Source organism: Nasonia vitripennis, chromosome 1 (assembly GCF_009193385.2).
Source record: "Nasonia vitripennis strain AsymCx chromosome 1, Nvit_psr_1.1, whole genome shotgun sequence".
In the NCBI taxonomy this organism is placed as follows: domain Eukaryota; kingdom Metazoa; phylum Arthropoda; class Insecta; order Hymenoptera; family Pteromalidae; genus Nasonia; species Nasonia vitripennis.
This window is the reverse complement of record NC_045757.1, coordinates 34,539,791-34,564,780: the sequence shown is the minus strand read 5'-3', so window position 1 is coordinate 34,564,780 and position 24,990 is coordinate 34,539,791. Positions and strand designations below refer to the sequence as shown.

Sequence of the window (24,990 nt, the reverse complement as noted above, 5' to 3'; positions counted from 1 at the left end):
TGAGAGCTTTATGGCATATAGGGCCGAATTACCCGATACACTTTCGCTCTCGCGCGCGAGAATCGAAGATATCTCACGGGCTTATGTATATATATAGGCGCGCGAAAGCTCCCCTTCGTTCGCGCCGTATATACTCACCTTGTGCCCACACACACACACACATACTCTGGCGCGCGAGCGAAAGGATAAATATTTGCCCTCGAAGATTGGAAAGTTTTCGGGGCGACGCGATGCAGTTGGCTAAGTGAGCTTGATATCGCCGGACGTGAGACGAATATTCATTGGCAGATGTGCTTTATGCGCGAGCCGATGTTTATGATGGGGTGTGCTGCTGCTGGACGACGACGGCGCTCTTGGGGGTCTTGTTTTTTCTCTCTCTCTCTCTCTCTCTCTCTCGGCCTCTTCTTTTTTCTTTCGGGGCGGTCCTCATCGCGCCGCGATAATACTCGAGGATAAAGGGAAGTTTCGTTGTTTTTTTCCTCCCTTTTTTCCGCCTTATATTTATGGCTCGTCGAGCGCAGGGTATTCAATCTTTTGAGAAAAGCTCTTATTAAGAGCTTCTCTTTTTTAAGGGCACGATGTAAACGCGAGGAATGAAACAAAAAAAAAAATCGTACCTTAAATCGTCTCGGTGTGCTCGGCAGCGTCTCGAGGCAGTTCGGCTGATTTCTCCGCGCGGAGTCGCTTTCGCACTCTTGGCACCGAACGGCGGTGACTCGCTATCGACGAATCCTCGGATCCTCGATGCGCGAACATATTAAACGAAACTATCCGACTTCACTTGTTGTTCGCGATTATTTCTCTCTATTAATTATTTCCGTCGCCACGAAGCTCCAGTCCACTCGACTCGTTGCCCCATGAGAGAAGTGTCGAGGGTGAAAAATTCAAGCCGCACCGTGAAACGCGCGAGTCCACGTGTGCTTGCAAGCTCTCCGGGTTGAGCGTGGTTTCTCCGTTTCGAACGAGCCGCGGCGCTCGACTGGCGCGCGGTATCGCCCGCGAGCCGCTCTATACAAGCCGCCGGCGATTCTGGACCGGAAGGTTGCGCCTGCGCCTCGGATACATATTTTCTTTCGTGAGAGCGAAAGCGGCTCCTTGGGGGACGTGGATTTGGCCGGTGCGATTTATAGATATAGGCTAAACCGAGGACTGTGTCTGCTACGGATATACTGTAAAGAATAATCAGGGGAAACTTTTTTAACGAATAAGGATCGCGACAATGATTGAAATTTTTTTTCCTGTTCTTTCGCTGCGGGTCTGGGTCGTTGAGAGAGGATTCAACGAGGAGGAGATTTTTTTTTTTTTATTGGAGGGCATATAGCCGGTGTGAGATAATTCCCGGAAGCGTATGCGTAGCTGTGGTTGTATGTTTCAGGAGGATCGTAAAATATGTCAGTGTAATCCTTATTACGAGGAATGACGAAGACAAGTTTAAGTGTGATGCCTCATCGCATCGCTACAAAAAGAAATAGCGAAAATTGTTATTAAATTGCGTATTAAACGACGGCTGAAAGGACTTTATGGTAGAGAAGTGCGAAAATGGTTTTACTCTTAGGTTTTGCAAGAATTGAATATTAATTAAAAGTTGTGTAAAATAATACTAATGATTAAAAACAAAAATTGTTAGTATTATATTTTTATTTTTTTTTAATTTCATTATTCATAATAGGGGAGATGCACCGAGTATGAAACTACTTAGCGAATTCGACTTTAACTTTCGATTAGGATGGTAAAAATTACTCAACCTGGAGGATTTGCTTGCTGTTACGCTGAATAAAGGTTATGTTATCCTCAGCCCTACCTCTGTTCAACAGTTACACTAACGTTTCGAATATCCGTTGCTCTAACTTTAAGACCGTACGGTAATTCCCCCACCATCTTTTTTGGTAGGCACATGCGCAGTAAGCAAAAGATTGCGGTGGGCGCCATTGATAATCACAATAATTATGCTATGTACACGTAGTATTCGTTTAGCAGATATAGAAAGGTTTGAAAATATATTGTACAGCACATTCGGTTTGAATTTTTAATAAATGTTTATTCGTATAAAATAATGTATATATTGTCAAAAAAGCACTCCAAAGACCACCGAGTTTGCTTTTCCGGCTTATCGTCGGCCATAAATCTTATGCGTGCATCTGGTTATCTGGTCACAGGCCTGGACTTCAGTTTTACATGGAATTCGACAGAAATATCGAAAGTCTCTAACAAATTAAAATACTATTTGAAAACTTATACTTGGGTGCATATGTAATTGTGTAATGTACACACTGCATATGAGTATAAGCGCGTTTATACAATAATTATTTACATAGTAAATAGCATAAGATTGACGTGTTACATTGATACTTCAGTTATTCGAATAAGCCGAGTGATATCATAACTGAAATTGAGATTAAAATTATTCCTAAGAACGTGCATCGCCTGTACAGATGACACAAAACTTTTTCCGGTCCTCAAATTGTCTATCATTCGCAAGCACGCTCTCTCCATATATAACACGTCACCTGCTAGGCTGTGAATCATCATTCATGCCGATAATTCGATTTATGTCATCGGGACTTAAATAACTGAAAATAACCTCGAAAGCCTCGTGTTCTGGGCCAGCAAACTGCAGAATCTCACTCAAAACAGTAGATACCTTTCCTACTAATCTCTCTCTCTCGATCGCCGTGCTGAAGTTCTGCTGCAAAATGTCGCTAAAAAGAGGAAAACTCTTCCGGTAATTGTTGTTTTCGAACTCTGTCGCAATACTCTTATTTCTAACGTAACCAGACAGTACGTTCAACGGCTTCCATAAAAAATCGAAGTAGTTAACCAGACTGTCTTTAAACCGGGGACTATTCTTGATTCGCGCCACTTCGGCTTGGCAGTCTTTGTAATATTGCAAATGTTTTGGACTATCTCGGTATTTTACTAGACCCACTCCTTCGGACATCGGTTTGTTTCTCTTTGCCTCGAGAATTGTCATGATTCGGATGTAGTTTCCCTTTCGAGTCGTTTTGTCAACAGGCTCCTCGCCTTCTCCGTACCGCATATCGAGAAATTGTCTTCTGAACTGACTAATCAGTAGTACACTATAGCTTTCTTTGCTGGTCCGTCTGGCTGAAGATGTGATCCTTCTTCTTCGAAGAACACTGATGATGCGAAGTTATCTTTTGATTTTGGTTGAAAACTCTTTGTAACTGTGACTTCTGGGACGTTCCGTCGAGGTTTCACTTACATCAAGCAGTGCCAGGCAGAAGAATAGAGTATATCGATGTTCAAGTGTACATTGCTAGCTAAGTTTCAGGTCTGGCAAGTGTACTCTATTGATTTTAGAAGAAGACTGATCCTTATCCTACACTGATCGAAGGATAAACGCCAAAAGTTAGTGCCATCTATTTGAGGCACCTTGAACTCCAGAAGGAAGGTGATATGGCTTTATAATAACACCAGACAGTGGGCGGATATCAATGTGGGCCTAGGGGTTAACGGCATGGCCGTTTCAGACTAGCCCTGATACTTTATATTTAATATATTTTAAATAGTCAGTCCCAAATCGGTACATATTTTTAATACGTATTACCAGGCAAATTACATGTTTTTAGTACGTACTAAAGATACATACAAAAAATATGTATTTATTTTTAACAGGGAGTCCTCGTCAACCTAGACTGCATCAGGTATACACGTAGTAATGGGTGCGTATCTAACATTCATCCTTAAATGACAAAAGGCTACTTCTCGGAAAAATGTTAAGATCCAGCGCCAGATTTGAAATTTCTCCGTTATTAGTTCAAAAAGTAGGTATAGTAAGGTAAACCTAGGGATGCTTCGTTAAATCTGCGCATGCGCAGAGCCATTAAATGACGCGTAGGTAGTCAGTTTTGGATGATCATTTTCATGCTAAATAAGCTTGTACCGACCGTCTGAATAAATTGGCATCTGTTGAAAATAATAATAATTTTTAAGCGAATTGTACCTAGGTATTTTTCCCATATAATCACTTGATGTTGTGAAGCCAAGATAGACGTTACGTGATTGGCTCGTGCAGTACGCATGCGTTCAAGTCAGGTAGTCAAAACGCCCTTGAGGTAGAGGGCGCCCAACGCGCGCTGTTCAAAATCTATAGTTTTGTACAATTTTCCGTATGAGCTTGTGTGTTATTAAACCAATAGTTCTCCAACATGCCACAAAAGTATAACTGATAATTAAGGACACTAACGTTCAAAAAAGCATTCCTATATGGTGCAATTACATGAACATTAATTTATTGATCAAATCAAAAAAATTTAAATATCGTCCGACGCAAGCATAGAATTCAAAATTATACTAGGTTAAACTATGATCATCCAGGCTGAGGAGCAAAGAAAAAGCAAACAAGAAATTTGCAAGGCGCTCATGATTACGTTTTTTACACCACACTAACTGTATTTACGAAGCATCTGCTCCTATCTACAATATCTCTCTCTCTGTCTCCTTCTCTCATGAGAAAAAGCAAACGCCTTATCCCAGCGAGATAGGCCCTCGGCGCAGGTATTCCCACATTTCTCTCCGAAACTCCATAAACTTTCATCACCCTGATCTCCACGTATACGCGCGCACGCGCCAGTCGCTGAATAAAAAATGAAAATTCCCCAAAAATAAAAGCTCTGCAGCAGCACACCCACGCGCCGAATTCCGTTTGATCGGGCGAAGGTAAGTAAGTATAAATGGGAGCAGAAAAAAAAAAGTATAAATAAGAAGCATCATAGCCAGTAGTCCCCTGGGCGAGATGCAACCAGACGTGCCAAGGGGTCGAGCACTCGTAGCTCGTCTAGGGGCGACGAATTTTTCGTTCCTTGGCCCCCGACGACGACGACGACGACGACGACGACTCGATTCTCTGATAAACAGTAGTCGGGGGAGGTATGCGAATGGGACCGAGAAAATTTTTTTTTTTCGGAGGAGAAGAGAAGCATATTTATGTCCGCGGTCAAGGTTGCTGATGCTGGAGGGACCAATTGTCTGTGGTATGGATATCGGGGGAGAGAATGCAACATGTGCTTTAGAGGAGGGGATGTTATTTTTGGGGTGGCTGAATTAATGGTCCGATGCGGTCGAGGTGTGAAGAGACTTTTCTGCAGTAGCCTTGTTGTGTAAACTAGCTCGAACGTTTTTGTTATTATTTAATTACCTATAAGTTTTCTTCTTTGAAAAGTCAGGCTTACAAGGACGCCTTATATCGATTGCTTATCTGAAGAGGCGCCAAATTTAAAATTTACAATATTTTCAACTCCGACCCTTAACTTTATCGATACCTTTGAATTACGTGGAAATTCTACGAAGCAGCTTTTCGCTCGAGTATGCACCAATTCGTTCTAATTAATATTAACTCAATTACCGCGCAGTTTCCAAACGCGAAGTCACATCTCAACAAGTAAACCGCAAATAGCACTGAATCTATAGCTCTCTCTCTCTCTCTCTGTCTCTATACCTACTCGTAAAGTGGTCGTCGCGTGCGACAATGCACGCGTGCGCGTATCGCTTGGGCCGCATAGAGACAGTTCTTTCTCTCTCCGTGTAATAATCCCGCCTTCGGCGCTGCCGTGATTGTGGCTCTTTACGACGTCAATTTTCAAGTCGTCCGTGCCGTTCGCTGCAAATGCACAACGAGAAAATACACTCTCACATCTCGTCCTCAACAAGAAGGTAATAAAGTACGAGAAAAGTGGCTCTCGTATACAGCGAATCTCCGCTGCATTCAGGGAAAGAAAATCGTTACGTATATTTCCATTAAATTTCTTCTTTTTTTTTTCTCTCTCGAGGAAAACAATCAACGCGAGACTGAGTCTCCGAAATGAAAAGTCCGCACGTGCGCGAGACTGCCGCGCGTGTGTGTATTAGAAAAAAAGTGTCTCATGCGCATGTAATAATACTCGGCGACGAGGCGCTTCCATTCGCGCCCTCTCGACGACTGTGCGCAGCTTGATTATATATATATACACACACACACAGGCAGACATACTGCAGCCCCTATGGACGCGACTGCGCGGCTTTTACGACTTCTCTCTGTGTGTTTTGCTTGATGCAGTGTGTAAACCGCGTTTGCATTAGAGAAATTGTGTAGACTACTATTTTTAAATTTCTCCTCTTAATTTAAAATAAAAAAAAAACATCCACGTCCTACTAATTTTCAGCTACGAAAACAGTATGCATCAGCTCAGTTTTAAAAATAAGTTATACACTTCCTCTTCTGCGACAACCGGTGGAATCGCGATCGAAAGCACACTCGACGACGGGCGCGCGATGTGGGCCGTAGCTGATTTTACGCTCATCGTCGCTCTCTCTCTCTCTCTCGCGCGCGCACTTCGTCCCTACATCCTTTTTAAAAATAATTACGTTTTGTTACCGGACAGCTTCGTGTCTATAGAGACGTGCATAGGTGCGTGTATCCGTGTGCGAGGGGGAGTAATCGCTCGTGTAGAGTATGGGAAGGAAGGAAAGCGATCAAGGTTTCAGCCTACATTTTTTCCAAGGGGGAAAAAAGCGGCAGCTATATTGTAGTCGCTCTCTCTCTCTCTCTCTCGATTATTATAGAGCAACGAGGCAGTCATAATAATCGAGATGGTGAGAGAGAGAGAGGGACGGGGGCGAGAAGCTTTTGTCTATACTACTGGCTTATATAGAGCTGATGCTGTGGACGCGCTAAATTGTGTGTCCTATTAGGCGCTGATTTTTTTTGATTACGTAATTCCTCGTGTATTAGACGAGGGAGAGTGAGGAAATTGGGAGCGGACGGGTATATCGATCTCTCTTATGAGAAATTGATCTTATATCGGCGATTGGCCAAGCTTATGTGCGTGGGCGGCTAATTTTTCAAGGAATTAGAAGAGATGGCGATGGCCTGAAAAATTTAACATATATTGTAATTTTGAGAAACGCGGAAGAACTTTTTTTTTTTTTTTTTTTTTTTTTTTTCATTCCCTAGGAATGCCGTCATCACGGCAATCGCACCTGTTGCTAAACACCTAAGGAAAAATTGCCTCGCTAAATACGAGTATACACATACAGAGAAGCCATTTGTACCATAATTGCGAAACGGCGCCGGTCACACACCGGCTGCGGCGTCTCATTCCAAATAACGCCTTCCGTTATACCTACACACCCATCCCTCTCTGCAATAATTACTCGGCCAAGAGCAAACAATTTAACCGTAAAATTTTCTCTTACACTTGCTATACACAAACACAGGCGCAGGAGAGTAAGCCTCGGAGGGCAGTAAATCCAAAAGCCGTCGTTTAAAAACAATCTAAAGATCGAATTCCGGTGTATAGCAGCAAGGGGCCAAAGTGTCCTTCCGGCCATTAAAGCGCCCGGTCGCTTATATACACTCAGAAAAATATTTCGTCGCGCGCAATACTCTCCGTGCGCTATACTGCAATCTCGACGATAAGAGAAACACAGAAGTCGAGAATGCGAGCCTGTATATACCTGCGCGTATAATAACACCTGGCTGATTCATCAGCTGATTCAGACTTTCGAAAGGTTCGCTGAGTATTTCGGTGATCCCGTTGTTCCGCGCATAACTATGACGAATCGGCTCTCTATGCGCAGACGCGTGTGTGTGTGTGTGTGTGGGACTGTATATGCGATACGCTAACGACCAGGAGGGCATTGTGCGGTGAAAATATTTGCCTCGCATTGTTGTCATGCAGCGCGAAAGCAAAGTTCAGTTTCGCGGGCGTTTAATAACACAGCTATATAAGTTGAGAGAGGACAATACGTTGTGGAAATTTTAGATTTTCTTTTTTTGTTCTCTCTTTCGCGGCGTTTGTGCAACGCGCATGGGATGAGATAAAAAAGAATATTTACTCTCCGCTGATTAGAGTTCGACAAGCTTTCCACCTTTCCGGCTTATCGCCGGCCGTAAATCCTGTGCGCGCACGACCGACAGGTGGAGCCGATATCTCGCTTTTTCACCTACTCTCGAAGTTTGAAAAAAAAAAAAAAAAAAAAAAAAACAACCGCTGCCAATTCATTGGCACGTAGCTTCCTCCAACTAAATTTATAAGTCCAATAAATAAAATATTGTTTTAATATATCTATATATCTGCTTGCTAGTGTACGAGGCGATTTTTGATACACAATTTTATAAAAGTTTTGGATAGTTCATTGTCCAAAAGTTTGCAGACCCCTTTGTTTTCTTATTATAGAATACGAACACTGTCGTCAATTTTTTTTTTTCACAGAAATTCAGGCATGTTTACATGTGTTCCTAACCAATCTAACCATCAAAACAGCAGGTTATTCATTAGATAGGTCGCTCGCGCAATTTTCAAGAAAACGATTTTTACATTTTAGCTCTTTGGTTGAAAACCGCTTGAATCGTTGAAAATTTTAACAGCAGATAGCTTTTTTTATAGTGAATCACCAAATAAAATTTTGAAGCATTTGACTACATTGTTTTAGAGATATAAGAAATCAAAAAATTTTCAAAAAAAAAAATGAAACCTTGATATCTTACGAACCATTTGAAAGCTGTGCAATAAACTTAGCCAAAACACATAAAATATCTACTTTTTCCCGAAATCTCAAGTGCAATAAGGCCTTTTTGCGTCCGTAATCGAGGCACAAAAAAACTCTTTTTTTTTCAGTTTTCGATTTATTACTGAAAAAATAAGTAGTCAAATCACTTGAAATTTTAATGGGGTATAGCTTGACCCATTGAGATCATTTTTTTCGCGAGGTTATGACGTTTAGTTTCAGAGATATGAATTTACAAAAAAAAATCACCTTTTTCATTTTACCTGCCGAACATACGTTTTATCTGCACCAAACGAGGAAAAGTAGGTAATTTTATTCTCTTTCAAATGCATTATAGCTGAATTGTTTGTAACAATGGGATGATTGAAAAAAAAACGCAAAATAGTGTTTTTTATGGCCATTAAAAAAATATGTTTTTCCCGAATTCAGAATCCAAAAATATATATTTATGTCAAATTTTATTGATATTGAAGTAGTAATTTCAGAAATATTACGCTATACATACACATGCATACGGACATTTTCGAAAAACACTTGATTTGAACTTCTAACACACTAAAAAGTATTTGCTAGAAGTTTTGAAGAAACTGAAAATTTTACTATTACAAAGCTTCCTCTAGGCGGAAGCAAAAGAATGACCCATCGATAATAAATAAATAAAAGTATGATTTGCATCCGGCTTTTTCCAATATAACTACACTTCCTCTCCCCCAGCACAGTCTTATCTATCGATGTCATAGAGCGATCCACTATACACGAAACACTGTATAAGCTCATAATATCGAGAGTAACACAAACGCATAAATTCATCCTCTCTCCGCATCGAGGAAAATTACGCAATAAGAAGTCCCACGATAATCAAGTTTCGTAATTGCACGCCTCGGAGCGAGAGATAACAAAAGGCAGCTGCAGCTCTCTGCGCTCTAAAAAGGTCAATAGAAAAATGCAACGCGTTCCGTGTGTTTACTCTGCGGCCGCGTGCGTAGGAGACAACACCACACACACACACACTGTGTGTATTATATATACGGATGAAAAAAAAGACCGGTCGCGCGCGAGACGCCTACTATAAATCTACTCTCGTTGCGCAAAACTTTTTGCGTAAATGGATATCCGGCTGGAAACGGAAGCTGGAATTGGAAAAAGCTTCTTTTTTTTTTTCTATTCGAACGACGCTAATCGAAACGCGCTCCTTTTTTTTTTTCGCGCGGGAAGTCGTCGCTCTCGCGATTAGGCGGCTATTTTTATATTAGATAACCGCGTGTGAAAAAGAAGCGAACTCACCCGCAGTCTCGATTCTCGATTCTCACACGGCTACTCCCATCGTCGCTATTGGAAAATGTTGCGAAGAAAAAAATCCCGCGATGCAGCATTGCGCAACAGACTCGCGGCGGCTAAAACAAAAACCTCCTTCTCTCAGAGAACAGGTAAGTCGTCTACGCCGGCAAGGCTCTTCTCGTCGATGACGAGTAGTCGGTCCCACTCCTCTATACAAGACACACACACACACACACACATAGAGAGAGCAACGTTAAGAGAAAACGACAGAAGGTCGGCCGCGTGGTCTCGCCGGTTCTCTTTGCGGTCCCCACTCCGCTGCAGCATTGAGCCGCTGCTCAGACCGAGCTGCACAGCACAGTCTCGCTCACTAACGCGCGCGGCTTTTGACAGAACAGTCCGCTGCACAGGCGGCTGTCCCCAGAAGAAGAAGAAGGAAGTTGGTGTGTAGGTGTGTGGGACGAGTGCGCTCTGACATCAGCCTGGTGAACTTGTGCCGGATCTTGGATTTCCCTGCATTGTGCTGCCGGATCTCGCGTTTCGGGTTGTGGTGCGCGAGGATTTCACAGTGCCGATGACGTAGGAGTGATTCGCTGGAAATTCAAGAGCGAAGAGTTACTAGAGTGTCCCAGGGACTGATGGCTCAGTCTTGATCGGCAACGAACAATCGGTATCTCTCGAGGTTCGTATTTTACGATATAATATAGAATATCCTGGCGTCTGTGTAATGAACGAATGGACACATCAGGGAGTAGAGGAAAAAAGAAAAAGAGGACCACTGCTGCGCGCGTAACACACGTGTTGGAGAGTAAGAGAGAAAGAGAGAGAGAGAGAGAGAGAGAGAGACGCTGCAGTATATAACCCACTACCCCCCGAGAGACGGGGCGTGCGTTGATGCATCGCTGCTAGTGAATAATATATAGTTCCTCGTGTTTTTCTTTTCCCGACGAAAAGTCTGATGGATGCGCGCGAGCGAGGGGAGATAACGCGAAAATCGTGTGCGCTAATTGATTACGAGTATAGGAGTATAAAGTGCGCGCTGTGCGTTTTCTCCATACCGATTCGATGCGCGTTTAAGTTGAGTACACACACACACACACACACACACACACACACACACACGCACATACTAACGCTAGCATTCCGAACGATCGGGCAAGTGTGTGAAATGAGATTAGATTAAAATCGCTCTCTCTCTCTCTCTCTCTCACTTTTGACCAATTGCGGGGCGATTATCGGCTGAAATGTCTTTTTTAGGTGGGATGAAAAACGGAGGCTTTTATTATCTGCAAGTGTGCGTGGGACTCTTTTTTTCGAACGTCTGCCCAATTTTATCGCTTATGTAGAAGGAGAGTTGATTGTTTTACCGGATTATAGTGTGGATATAGGGAGTCGTTTCGGGGCGTATAAATTTTCCGGGAAAGCGAGCGATCATCGTTGAATTTTATCGGCGGCTTATCTCCGATTTTAGAAGCTTAATAATAGAGTATACGCGTGGCGCGATAACGATATTTCGTCCAGTGCGCAGTTGAGCGGAATTCGCGCAGAGAGTCAAGGTGGGCGCAATGCACTTCCGCTTACTTTCTAAGCTATTATATTATACGCTTTGTGTTAAGCGTTATCGTTCCGCGATACGATCGCCGAAAACGTATCTAACGCGTGGGTGGATGCTTTTGTCTCCGACATCGGGTACAGAATGTCCCGTATTCCCGGATTCGTTTTTCCAGGTGTCCCAAGCTTTCACTTCCACCAGCTCATCGCGAGTTGAGTCACTCGTTCGCGTTGCCATTACGTGCTGTATACGTCGCGATTAGCTCTATACGAGAGAGAGAGAGAGAGAGAAAGAGTGACGTCAGCGCGGAATTCTCGTTGACCGAGAAAAATCGGCTGACTGTGTGTATATGTAAATACTTAGCTGTGCGGATTCGCGCACGTGCTTCGACACGCCGGGGATTATATAGGTGTGTGTGTATACAGTCACACTTGGAATAGCAAATTTACCGGGTGGGGCTTATAATTCGCGGAACGAACGTGCAGTAATTTTCGGATTATAATAATATCCCTACACTGACATCCTTAAATAATAACATACAAGCAGTTGATAATCGTCCGACGAAATTACGTCGCGCTGACTCGCCACCAGCGAATAAAAATATATACTCGTATAATATCTGCATATGCGCAGCAGCAGTAATTCTCGGTAATAAAGTATCCCCGGTCTTCCGGAACCGAGTAGCCGTCAAACGCATCTCTCTCATTAAATAAAGAAACGACGCGTAGCACAGCATCGTATGCGGTGGCAGATCGTTAACTCGCGCGCTGCCGCTTAATTGTCCGGCGTTCGAATTGAAACATACAGCAACGCGCACACACTCTCGACGATATGACGTGCGCGCGCGCGCATAGCCCGAGAGAAAGAAGTTAAGCGCAGGGCCCCGTTCAATTTTTCCCAGTTAAGCTCAATCGAGGTTAATGCACCGCTGCTTAACCCCAGTTCGTACGAAATATCCACTGTTCGAGCGAGAGACACCCCTATACGTTATGTGTGCGCGTGTGTGTGCGTGTGTGTGTATGAGGGTCCCTCACTCTAGTGTTACGAGAGATTCGGGAGGTCCTTTTTCGAGAAGCGCTGCACGTGTGCTGCGGGGCGCACACAGGACGTCGTGACGAGTAAACAGCAGTTGTTGTTTCCGTTCTAGGGGGAAAATCGGCTTTTTTTTTAAGCAAAAACGATGCTTAAATTCTAGATTCCTCATCAATCGGCGCGATTTTAAATTCATTTCTCCTCGTCCTCACGAACGCATCGTACGAGGCTTATTAATTCAAAGCCGCGACTGAATCAGCCGCTTAACGACGCCTAATTAAGCGGATGAGTAAACTACTCGATTTCTCTCCCGACGACGCATTAAGGCCAAAAATATTCAAAATCACACCTCTACGTATATTTGCACTATAATATCTGCTATGCCGAGCGCGTCTTCAAGTGCAATCTCTCTCTCTCTCTCTCTCTCTCTAGCCCGCGATTCGCTTAATTATATACTTACACGCACACACATATGTCGCGCCGCGTAAATCACGCCGACGCGCGTCAAAAGCTCCGCAGACGCCAAAAAAGCGAGAGCCGAGATATAGAAGTGCGCGCGTAGCTCGCACAGCATTATTGTTATTAATGAAACGTTCGATAACGCGTTATGAATCGCCGCAGCTATATACTGTAATTAATAAAGCGTCGCTTTTCAATTTCGCGCGCGAACCGATCACCACGTTGTATAAATAGCTTTGCCAAGGGGGATACCGCAAATATTGTTCTTTCGTGCGAAAATTTAAAACAAAATAATAAATGCGCGAGTCGAATCGAAGATCAAAGCAGTGAGAGAGAGAGAGAGAGAGCCGTTTCTAGGAAATCTTTCGCTGCTCACTTATACGTATTGACGCTCTCTTGTCGCCTATGGCCTTTTAAAAAGAGCTGATAAAAGCCGAATCTCGGGAGAGGAAGCTCGCCCGACGCTATTTTTCAACGAGCCTATAATTACGCCGAATCGTCCGCGTCTTTGGGCTTTCATTCTCCTCCGCGTCGTCGTCTGCCTCTCGCTCTTATTAGGGCTAATTATTTTATTACCCCCCCGAGTCTGCAGCGAGACACAGAACAAAAGAGCGAGAAATTATATTTTGTTGCATTTCTGAAACAAAGCTCATTGGAAGCTTCCTCTCTGCGAAATTGAATAATTCGAAGCGGGTATAAACTCGCACCTTCGTCTCACGAGAGATAAAACACACACACACACACACACACACAATAGGCTAATCGGGAGATATCGCTGGCTCAGCGAAGGGAAAAACAATTTCCGGACCGAGAGAGATATGATACACTGCTCTCGCGCGAATCCGATCTCCGACTCCGACACCCTATATACCTATAGCTATACATTGTATATAACGAAGAACAGAAGCGAATGACGAATGTCTCGCGGTAAGGTCCAGCAGCAGACTTATCACGCTCGATCGCGCGCGGCTCTTCTGCGGAGATAAAAAAAAAAAAAAATAACGAAAAGGGCGTACGTATGGGAGAAAAAAATATGAAGAGAAGAAGCCGGAAGAGGGTATATGTAGGAGATACTCAAGTCTCCGTCTCTCGATGTCATTTCAGATGGCGACGGAGGATCAGCTGGCGGCCCAGATGCCCGGAACCAGCCACGGACTTGCCATCGACGAGGATCTCTCGAGGTTGCTTATATACCATTTATTTCTCGAGCTTGACACGCCGGATGATGTATATTTTTGGCTTTCCGATCGCCGCTGAGAAAGTTAATTGTCTCGGGAGTTTGCTCGCGCGCGCGCGAGTCAATGAACCTATGGCTGTGTTTGACTTATTTTTTGATTTGTCACTTTTACCGACGACTCATTTCGCTTGTTATATTCGTTTGCAAAAGTCATCAAAAGAAGTTCTCTATGAGAACGCTCGTCGAGCCGCGGTAGCAATCGCACCGCTTATGCTCGCTAAATTTCGGTCAATGTGTCAACTATAAAGCGGCTCAATTACGGGCGTGTGTATATAGCCTCTGCGCGCTATAGTAAGCTCCGAGTGAGAAATTGCACTAAACGAGCCGGCATTTTTCTACTCTCTGCGCAGGTTCTCGAGGCCGCTGAGGAACTTCGCGGCGACGATCGCCATCCTCATCATGATCGTCGGGCTTTTGGGAAATTTGCTCACGATCATCGCCCTGCTCAAGTACCCGAAAGTGCGCAACGTCGCCGCCGCCTTTATCATAAGGTACATCTTATACAATTTTATTTATTTTTTTTTTTCGCAATGAATGTAACGGCAATAAATAAAGATCGATCTTTCCCTCTCCATAGCCTGTGCGTCGCGGATTTCATTTTCTGCCTTCTGGTGCTGCCCTTCGACTCGATCAGATTTATCGACGCGAGCTGGGCTGACGTTCGCTTTCTCTGCGCACTGGTGCCTTTCCTCAGATACGGAAACGTCGGGGTCAGTTTGCTCTCCGTCGGCGCCATCACGATAAACAGGTAATAACATTTTCGTTGTTGTTGTTGTTTTTTTTTTTTTTCATCCCTCGTCTCTATTACGATGTATACATACATACCGCCTACTGACACGCGTCACAGGTACATCATGATCGCCCATCACGGGATCTACGCTCGAGTCTACAAGAAGCACTGGATCGCCCTGATGATCATCTTCTGCTGGCTCTTCTCCTACGGGATGCAGGTCCCGACTCTCGTTGGATCTTGGGGTAATTGCTTTTTTTTTTTTTATCAGCGCTCGAACGACGATGAGCCATAACGTCTAATACGCCTGTCCACACAGGTAAATTCGACTACGACTCGAACCTCGAGACCTGCTCGATCGTGAGAGATGCCAATGGACGGACATCCAAGACTTTCCTCTTCGTCACTGGATTCGTCATTCCGTGTATAGTCATCGTGGGATGTTACACCAAGATTTTCTGGGTTGTCCACAAGTGAGTAAACTTATCTCCTTTCCAATTATTTTTGCGCGTCAGCACGCTTATATATACATATACTAATGTAGTGGCGGAAGTGGCTTTAAAAAATCAACCGGTTTCTCTGCGGATGAAAAATGAAAAGAGGAAAAAAAAAAAAACAATTAAATTAAACGCGCTGACACTTCCCCGTTCCTCATCCCCGCACAGCCGATAAATAATACAATGACTCGGTGAATTCGAAAATTTCATAGGTCGGAGTCGAGAATGCGGAAGCACACGGCGCCACCGCCGCCGAATATCAAGTCACCCCACACCCCCGGTAGGGACACCCGAGAGATTAAGCAGCGGAGGAGCGAGTGGAGGATCACCAAAATGGTCCTCGCGATCTTCCTCGGATTCGTCGCCTGCTACTTACCGATCACGATCGTCAAGGTCGCCGATCCGGAAGTACGACATCCTGGTGAGTTGTTGTTCTTGCTCTATAAGAGTTTACAAGCATAGGCGAGTGATGATATCGGAGGAGAATTCGTAATGGCTTTGTCTGTTTTTTAATTGACTGACGCATCGCCGCGAGGCAAGGATGAAGATGAATCTTAGCGTTGTTTTTTTTTTAGACTCCAGTCGCTGTTTGCGCGCTTCTAGAATTCTCTCAATCTACGTATACGTATACGGGTTTTCGCGAGAATGCCATTAAAATATCAACGCTGGAAACAATAGTCTGATAAAGTCGGCTTTACGTAACCGTAACCAGCCGCTTTTTTAACGAGAAAAATGAGTCAAGCGATTTTGATACGTCAGCTTTATGAAAATTTTTTCAATAAAAAACATATTCATATCCACAGCGTTCCACGTGCTGGGCTACCTCCTGCTGTACTTCGCCTCGTGCGTGAACCCGATAATCTACGTGATAATGAACAAGCAGTACCGTCAGGCTTACGCGGGCGTGATAAGCTGCTCGAGGATAAGGGCTACGCTGACACCCCACGGTAGCAGCGCCCCGGGCCAGAACAACTTCGGCCATCAAGGTAACGACCAGCAGCTCGTTACGGTCACCAAACTCTGACCGCGAGCCGCGCAAGCGAACGGGTCGAACGCGTACGAATCCCGACCGCGAGCCGCAACTCTACGCTTTTTTCTCTTCGTGTAAGTCGCTAAGGGCTACTCTCTCTCTCTCTCTCTCTCTCTCTCTCTATCCGTATACACACGCTTCTCTCTTCTCACTTTCCTTGTATATACGTACGTAACATTGTCTAATTTACCGGCGATATAATCCACGCCCACGCGATTCTCGATCTACTGCCGTCTTGGGAGCGATCGGATCGCGATGACTTCTTTCTCCTTTTTTTTTTTATCGCGGGTCGCTGTATAGGTTCTTCGTTCTGGGAATTGGGAAATCGTAAGTTACGAGGATGCTGTGATTAACTTTAATTTTCGCATACGTATACGCTATAAAAGTGGTTTTGGTGACGAACGTGTTATTCGCGCGGGATACTTTTTATCAGGTTCTTCTCTGCCCTTCTATCACGGATTTTTTTCCAGGACTGGCCGAACCGAGCTAAACAATTGCACACACGTGTGTCACGATTTTCTACGTACTAACGCAGTTACCGAGAGGCGAGTAGCATGTTTTCAAGCAAAAGTGTGTGGCGTTTTTTTTTTCTTTTTGGTAGACGCATTTCCGTCTCCTTTTTTTCCCTAACAATATAAGCTTCGACTAATCGATCTAACAGTTTTGGATTTGGGGGTGTAATTTAACATAACATGCGCTGATAATAAAACTTAACACATGTGTACACTTACACTACTAAAACAGCCCATTAACATTGTAGAGTACACTACTCATAATCACACTAATCATGTTGTTGAATCTTTTGTACAAAAGACCTCGTATATTTGATTACTATCAGTACTACATAACATAAATTTAGGCGATTGAGTTTTAACAAAAAAAAAAAAAAGTATCAGCTTTTCCGAAAGATCGACGACAGCTTCTTGACTAAAATCCGATGATTCTCTGTCATTTTAGATTACTCCAAAGACTACAGCAAGACGATGGTCTCGACTGTGTCCATTGCCATGAATTCCGTGAGGGACGTTCATCGCGACGACGATCTTTAACGAGCCGGAAGACGAGTATATATAAAACGCAATCAAGGAAGGAACAAGGGGGCCAAGAAAACGAATTTCTCGTATACATATAAATTCGTGTGGTCAAGTGATACGAATTCGCTCGAAACCGTGTAGTTATTTATTGAAAAAAAAAAGGAGAGATCTTGTTGACTGCCGAATTGACGCGAAGAAAAACGAGATCTGTATTATAAACGTTACTATATTTTATTGTAGATATTTTTTAAAAGATCGAATGATGTTCCGATGACTGATACATACACGCGACTCCTCGTCGGGATTGATATTTGTACACGTGCGCGTAATTTTGTTACTATTATCTCTGTACAAAAGCGACTAACGATTGCACGACCAAAGAGAGACGCGAACGTATTTTTATAACTATATATCTTGTAAATATAATATTAAAGTTTATGTATTTGTATAGGAAGACGCGCACTATGGCTGCTATATATTTATACGATCCATATTATGTAGACGATAAACGCGAACAAGTTATTATTATACTATTATACCGGAGCTTATTACTATACGCAAGTCGATTATAACGCTATGATATTAAAGATACGATTGTTGAAATTGTTATATATAAATATGAGAAGCAATAAAGTCCGTTATACGATTTACAGTATAAACCATCGTTTACTGTTTATTGTACAAAAATACGAAAAGTGAAATTAACACACGATCCACAAGGATTTTGTGCAAGAACTAGCGGAGAAAATGAAACAAACGTAATATAGTTAAAAATAGTTTAACAAGTGTTCTATCTACGATCATGTAAAAGTTCTGCAACAAGTCTGTTTGTCCCGCAGCAGCGGAGTATCCCTCAGCTTGATCGACTCTCGTATTTCCTCGTTGATCTTCGACTTGAGGACGTTTCCGACTAGATAGTGCATCGCCTCGTCTGAAACAATAGACATATCTCTGTTACGACAGTCCCACGATTAAAACAATGTGCAATAACTCACCTATATTGAGGTTCTCCTTGGCCGAGGTAACGAACCACGAGCCGATATCGTTCTCCTTGCAGAACTTGATGATTTGTTCATTGGGTACCGCTGCCTGGTTGATGTCGCACTTGTTGGCCAACAGTACGATCGGTATCTTGGATCCGTCGGGCAGCGTCACCTTCTCCCTCAGATCGCCGAGCCACTTTTTGACCGACTGGAAGGTGGCGACCCTCGATATGTCAAAGACCAAGGCCGCGGCTACCCTGAAACGGTGTCAGATTTTTATCAGGGCTAATCGGGGCTCGGCTCACTCGCTGCTGATGAATCGTACAGTCAAAATTTGGGTCATATTTACGCGTATTTGTAGTACACTCTCGTCATGTAGCCGAACCTCTCGTGGCCGGCGATATCCCTGAAATCAAACGTACAATCAAGTGGGGATTATGCTAAGTGGCAATTACATAGTTTTTATTTTTCTCGTACCATAGCTGGAGCTTGATCTTCGTCTGCGAGTCCCAGTCGAGGTTCTTGATGGCGAAATCGGCGCCGATCGTGATTTTGTAGTTCGAAGAAAATTTTCCTGCGGAAAGATCGGATAAGAGCCCCGCTTAATTGTTATCAAAGAATTATCGATTACTGCATTGAAAAATAAGCCAAGTCGAGAGCTATACCTTCGGTGTATCGCCTGACGATAGCGGTTTTACCTGCAACAAATCGGTTTCACAAGTCATTAGCTTTTGAAAAATGTACGCAAATAAGTTACACGTCGTATACGATTCCGAAAAACACGTTATATTTATATCACAACACGAGTCTCCTTATAAATACACACTATTCATCCGACCGACTTACTGCAACGACGAGTATCGTCGTCTTATCACGGCGCTTATCTTCTCGGCTCCCTTCGCCGTTCTTTTTCTACGTTCTGTCATCAATATCCACACACACACACACACACATACACGCTGTTCGACTCACCGACTCCGTAATCGCCGATGACGAGAATTTTGAAGAGCAGCTCCTTCTGCCCGAAGTGTTGGAAAACCGCGTCTGAGTCTCGACGCACGATTTTTCGCCCGGCCATCTTTTCTCCGATTTCTTCAATGTACGTACGTTGCGCGATGATTACACCTTTCCCGAATCGAGAGCTCGGTACGATTCGATCGCTAATGTAGCTTATCGAGATTGTACCGGCAGCCGTTGTGTCATTCTCTCTCTCTAAACATGGAGATACGACGTGTACGTATTTTCGGATAAAATATCTATGCTTAGTCAGCTGTTCGATTGATTATGTAATTTGTATACTTATTGAAAATCGATTTTCTCACGCACGTTCGAAAAAATCGGTACCACTCGGACACTCGGAGAAAATTCAAATCACGCGAAATTCCGGTGTAGGCATGGCAGACAACACTTGCACGATACGATTTGAAAATTCGAAAGCCGCACTTTCGGCTTATCACGGCAATGCTCGTATAAAGTTTCTCGAGGCTCACGATTACACCGCGATCAGGAAACACGAGACTTTTAACGAGCTATACTGCACGCGAGAGGGCTGATAAACGCACGCGGGAAACCCTCTGATTAGGCGAGTGGCTTCTGAGTCGGTGCTGACATCTGCCGGAGAGCTCGAAGGATTCCGGGGATTCCCCGACCATACCCTCTGTAGGTAAATTCGCTTGCAGAGATCTTCGACACCGACTTCTCCTCAATGAATTTATGAATAAAGTGCGAAATCAATGCTTCCCAGCTTGGAAACTACGTGCGAGCACGCGAACATTAATTCCAAACAAAATGCATGTCCTTTTCTCATCTGGCCCTAGATAACATAAACTCGAGCGACAAGCGTGCAATTACGCGTAAAAGCCTCTCTCGCTCGCTCACGCTAATCACCGGGCAATTTTCCAGCGCCGTATAAACATGATCGATTCTCGTGTGCGAGTTAGCACAATGTGTACATATGGGTCAGGACATAAAAAGTGCAACAACTCGTTATCTCATCCTATATCTTATCGCACAGCCGGAGCTTCGGTACACACATCGCGAGCTTCAACTCCAGCTGATCGACGCGACGTCTCTATTAAGAATCGCAATTATACGCGTGTATTGCGATGGAATAGCGATAATGAGTTTCCGCGGCAATTCGCAGCGGCCAGGTATCAGCTGATAAGAGAAGAGCGCGTGCGTGCCCGGCGCTGCAGCATCAGCTCTCGTTCCCTCTCTGTGCTGCACACGCATATATAGTATAATAGTCACTGCGGCATCAGCACTATTTTACTGCATCGTCGTCGTCGCGACGAAGGTAAGAAGGCTTTGCTTCGTATCGGAAAGAGTTTACGAGTGGAGGAAGAGTGGGAGGGATCGATAGGTGTGATGGATTATGAAGTGTGCAGTGTGCGAGTTTTTCAAGCGTAAGTGTAAATGACCGGGGGTGATGATCACGGGCGTTGGAGAGAGGCGAGACAGTAAGTGCGACATTCTCGGTAGGTTTTCGGTCTTATCGGGTTTATCGCGGGCGGACTTCCAGTTCCGCGTGATTTCTCTCGCGCCGGACGCTTCGGTGTGTGTCTTCTCGGATTGTGTTATATGGAAAATACGGTACTGTGGAGAGAGAGAGAGAGTTTTGGTTTCGCAGCGCAACGTTCTATCTACACTTTTTTTATGCCGAGTTTAGATTTGTTTTTCTGCAAACCGACAATATCTATCGAATACCTCAACAATCTTCGGTCCCGACAATTTTATTTTGATAGCCGCGAGATAATACAAAACACATACGTATGCGCATTATCGATTTAGAACAATAACGATAAAATCGATTTACGCTCTCACGAATAGAAATCTAATTGTAAGTAATAAATTTCGCTGACCTACGGACAAGTATAAGCAATTGAAGCGAATGATTGATGAAAAATCGATCGTTTCATCGGCTTGAATACTTATTAATATTTAATTGGCGAATCAATTTCGTTACATCCGCCGCAGCGCGAATACACACGGCTCGATTTCAATGCTTAGGAGATTACAATTTAAGCTTCCGAACACGATTGTCCGACGTTTCTCAGATTTCGCTTTATAGACGTGATATTTAGCAGCTTTCCGAGTAGCTCGTCGTGTTTTCCAAAAAAAAGTCTAATTTTAGAACAGCCCATTGTAACGACATTAAAATAATGATCCTAAAACATGACTCGAAAGTCGCTCCGTTCCTTTTTCCGAATCCGCAGCGGATTACGCGACTCCATCTAGCGAGTGAATAAGACAACCAGGCAATAAACACCCCTCCGAATTAACGCAAGTGTATTATCGTACACGCGGTATAATCAGAAAGAAAAGTCGCGGTTAAAAAAAAAAACATCTAACGCCAAAATCTCCATGTCCAATCTAATCGTCGAATCTCTTCTCCTCTCGCAGATAAGTAAACGCTCGCGCGCCGCGAGCCCGAAGAAATATATATATAAATATTCGAAAGTGTAAGTATAGGTATATATACATATATCCTCGCGCGCACAAGCATATATAAAAATCAGTGTGTATAACATCGCGCATCGAGTCCCGCGCACACAAGACTCGCGCATAGCGCAGCATTATAGAGAGCCTATAGACTATACACTAGAGCCGCAGAGCGCAGCGACGATCAGAGAGTCGGCTGTCGGCATGTCGCCGTCATCGTGGCAGCACTATGGCGTACGCTAGCGGCTTCGGCGGCGAGAGCGGCGACCAGGCCAGACTACTGCAGAGGATGAAGGAGAGCAGCTTGGCGCGCAGCATTGAGCATCACGGCGGCTCATCCTCCAGTAGCATGATGTACAAGACCGGCCGTAGCTGTTTCAGGCCGCTCTACCTCATGTGCCTAAGCAGGACCATACTCGTTCTCGGATTCCTCTTCGTCATCTATCAGAGCTACAACAGTGAGTATATATGTGTATATATAAATATATATATTTATAATATATATCTATAGCTGTCTCGTTCTCGCACCCTTCGATTTTTACCCACCCTCGCGCGCGCGCGGCCATCCACTCCCTCTATGTATACCTAATGGCGCTACCTCTGCCGCTGCACATCGACTGCTCCCGTTGCTTATATGCACTTATTACTCACCCGTGTTAATGCATCATTTCGCCCGTATATCGGACTGTGCGTGTACTCGTCTTTCGATTATTTTCGCCGGACCGCAGTTATGCGCGCCGCAGATACTCAATTGCAACGGGCTGGCGCAAGAGGCGCGACTACTCCGAATACGAATACACGCTTACCTAACGTCAAGTGTATCGTCTGCCACTCTCCGATGCGGCCTTTCCTATTGTAAATCTTCATCTCTCTACTTTTTTTGTACGCGTCGTTTTTTTCGTCTAAATACTTACGTCCTCAAGTGCCTTTACCGCCGCTGTACTCGAGGCGATCTTGCGAAAGAATCCGAGAGAGAGAGAGAGAGAGAGAGAAAAGCTTACGTTCGCAGTGATTCATTACAAGCTGGAAATTGCTTAGGCCAGATGTTATTCAACGATTTCCTGCCGTTCTTGTTCGATTTGCTGATTGCCTCTTCTTTACTGCTGGCCTATCGCTTTACAGGTTAGACGGAAATTCGAGCGGATTTTTTTGTTTTAAAATTTTTTGACCAGCCTGAATGGATTCACTTGACGGAGTGACTTTAGTGCACTTGTCAGTCTGGTATTTTCTGTTTTCACACGCGTTTAATTATAACTGTTCAGAAAATTTTTTTTTCAATTTTCTCTCGAATGAACATTGACGCAGGCAGCCTAAGAACATTTACTTTGGTTTCACTTTCACTTTTTACGTTAATCATCCACGTCCTTGAGCACACTATCTAAGTATGTGTTCAAAAATAACTCTTTTTAATGATATCAATGAGCATCTCAAATTCTGTCTGTTTCTAACACGCTGAATTTTCATTTCAGATTGCAAGGCTCAGGAAGAACTATGCAGAATGACCAGGGATTCTTTAGAAGCAATAAGGGCTGCATCGGTTGCCTGCAAAAATATAAATGAACCGGTGCACATGCCGATGCCCACCAGTGCAAAGATATGTGATGCTGTGACAGAGTACAACGAAATAGGAAAGCCAAACGATGGCCCTACTATTTACGCAATAACACCCACATTTACAAGGCCTGTACAGAAAGCTGAACTCACAAGATTGTCACAAACTTTTCTGCTCGTACCAAATTTCCATTGGATAGTCGTAGAGGATTCTATTAAAAAGACTCCATTAGTTACTAATCTGCTTGCTTCGAGCGGCCTTACTTATACACACATTAATGCACCTACGCCACCGCACTACAAGCTTGGGAAAAATGATCCAAACTGGAAAAAGCCCAGGGGAGTGGAGCAGAGGAACGCTGCTCTCAGGTGGATCAGGAATAATCTCAACGAAAGCCACAACGGTGTTATCTACTTTGCTGATGATGACAACACATATTCTCGATTTTTGTTCAAAGAGGTAAGCTCAGGTGCAATATTTGACTAAGCTGTTTGTTAATACAGATACTGATTTCAACTCGTGTGATTGTAGATAGCAAAGGTAAAGAGAGTTGGTGTATGGCCAGTAGGTCTTGTTGGTGGCCTAATGGTTGAAAGGCCCATCTGTGACAAAGCAACAGGCAAGGTGACAGGCTTCAATGCTGTATGGAAACCCGACAGGCCATTCCCCATTGACATGGCTGGATTTGGAATCAATTTGAAAGTTATTTTGGAGAAGAAGGATGCATTGTTTGCATATGAGATTCAAAGCGGCTTTCAAGAGAGCGAGATTCTCAAACAAGTCACCCATAGAGATGAACTAGAAGGACTGGCTGATGGCTGCTCCAAGGTAAAATCAATACTTATTTTGTATCATTGAATTTTTCGCAGTGCTTTCTAAAAACTATTGAAAAAGATTTGGCTTCTAACCTTCGGTCGGTAAAGAGAATTTCTACTCACGTTTAAATACCCTACCTAAAGTACCGGCAACATTCAAAACACCTTCCTTTTGCTCACACAACTCAAATAAATTTTTCACGTTACAGGTATACGTTTGGCATACGCGAACACAGCCTCCCGTCCTGAATACCGAAACACTCTTGATCAAAAAGGGAAAATCGTCCAACCAAGGAATCGAAGTGTGATAAAAGTAATTCCGTCCGAATTCTTTAAAGATGGAATTAACTACACAATCGAGCGCGTTTGTGTCTTTGAGATTTGCCATATCATATCTAGTAGGTTACACGCAGTGCCAGTGTTACTTTTAAATCTCTTTTTCCCAAAGCACATTCGCCAAGAATGAAACCACGCTTACTCAAGACTCATGCTGCTTTTTACGTCGACGCCGAGTCAAAACTACGGGGCGTGAACTGTTCTTGAAGAGAGAAGCATTTTTTCACCGGACTTGACCCGAAAAGTGTATAATAAAAGTGCCGCCCTTCGCGGGGCTAAATGAACATGGACTATTATCGAGGCTGGGTAGAGGTGTGCAAGTACTCGCTTTGCGCGTGTATGGTATTTAAGCAATGACATTGAAAAGTCCTAAAGCGGAAATACGACAGGCTCGTATTCCCCTCATCAATTCTGCACACCAATGCCATATTACGCGTAAGGCTCTGTTGTATCTATTTATAATAATAAAAGGATGATAAGAGTAAAATTGCGAAAAAAATAAGTAA

The 24,990-nt window shown here is 43.8% G+C and overlaps 4 protein-coding genes across 14 annotated transcripts in view; 2 read left to right on the top strand and 2 right to left on the bottom strand.

Moving 5' to 3' along the window:
* The window catches only part of LOC100123060 (G-protein coupled receptor moody), a 24,191-nt gene extending 14,094 nt beyond the window's left edge, over positions 1 to 10,097 (bottom strand). For 2 of the 4 annotated variants that reach the window (XM_001606616.6, XM_031933740.2), the window contains exon 1: positions 618 to 988. The gene's annotated coding sequence lies outside the window, so the exon portion shown is untranslated. Of the gene's footprint in view, positions 1 to 617; positions 989 to 9,792 lie in introns of those variants that run through there. The other 2 variants (XM_008217163.4, XM_016989870.3) reach the window with 2 other exon arrangements.
* LOC100123050 (G-protein coupled receptor moody) lies at positions 10,034 to 18,016 on the top strand. 4 transcript variants are annotated; one of them, XR_004228407.2, is made up of 10 exons: positions 10,034 to 10,468; positions 13,934 to 14,010; positions 14,417 to 14,557; positions 14,644 to 14,814; positions 14,914 to 15,041; positions 15,116 to 15,269; positions 15,506 to 15,714; positions 16,097 to 16,279; positions 16,794 to 16,868; positions 17,281 to 18,012. XR_004228407.2 is itself a non-coding variant. In XM_001606606.5 (9 exons), exons 2-9 carry the CDS (start codon positions 13,934 to 13,936, stop codon positions 17,370 to 17,372), a joined length of 1,155 nt encoding a protein of 384 aa, XP_001606656.2. In that variant the 5' UTR covers positions 10,034 to 10,468; the 3' UTR covers positions 17,373 to 18,012. The 4 variants fall into 4 exon arrangements, 1 of the variants encoding a protein (XP_001606656.2); XR_004228408.2 differs by having other exon boundaries at positions 16,794 to 16,893; XR_001729727.3 differs by lacking the exon at positions 16,794 to 16,868 and having other exon boundaries at positions 16,097 to 16,397; positions 17,281 to 18,016.
* LOC100123038 (ras-related protein Rab-32) lies at positions 17,999 to 20,607 on the bottom strand. Of its 2 annotated transcripts, none has more exons than XM_008217159.4 (7): positions 19,640 to 20,607; positions 19,313 to 19,552; positions 19,006 to 19,038; positions 18,818 to 18,914; positions 18,690 to 18,746; positions 18,353 to 18,597; positions 17,999 to 18,288 (listed from the first exon to the last, which is right to left on the bottom strand). In XM_008217159.4, the coding sequence occupies exons 2-7, from the start codon at positions 19,416 to 19,418 to the stop codon at positions 18,158 to 18,160; spliced, it is 669 nt and encodes a 222-aa protein (XP_008215381.1). In that variant the 5' UTR covers positions 19,419 to 19,552; positions 19,640 to 20,607; the 3' UTR covers positions 17,999 to 18,157. The 2 variants fall into 2 exon arrangements, with proteins under 2 accessions (XP_008215381.1, XP_008215382.1); XM_008217160.4 differs by having other exon boundaries at positions 19,667 to 20,607.
* Positions 20,600 to 24,990, top strand: B3gat (beta-1,3-glucuronyltransferase). Of its 4 annotated transcripts, none has more exons than XM_032601172.1 (5): positions 20,600 to 20,799; positions 21,743 to 22,239; positions 23,251 to 23,792; positions 23,865 to 24,161; positions 24,358 to 24,990. In XM_032601172.1, exons 2-5 carry the CDS (start codon positions 22,011 to 22,013, stop codon positions 24,454 to 24,456), a joined length of 1,167 nt encoding a protein of 388 aa, XP_032457063.1. In that variant the 5' UTR covers positions 20,600 to 20,799; positions 21,743 to 22,010; the 3' UTR covers positions 24,457 to 24,990.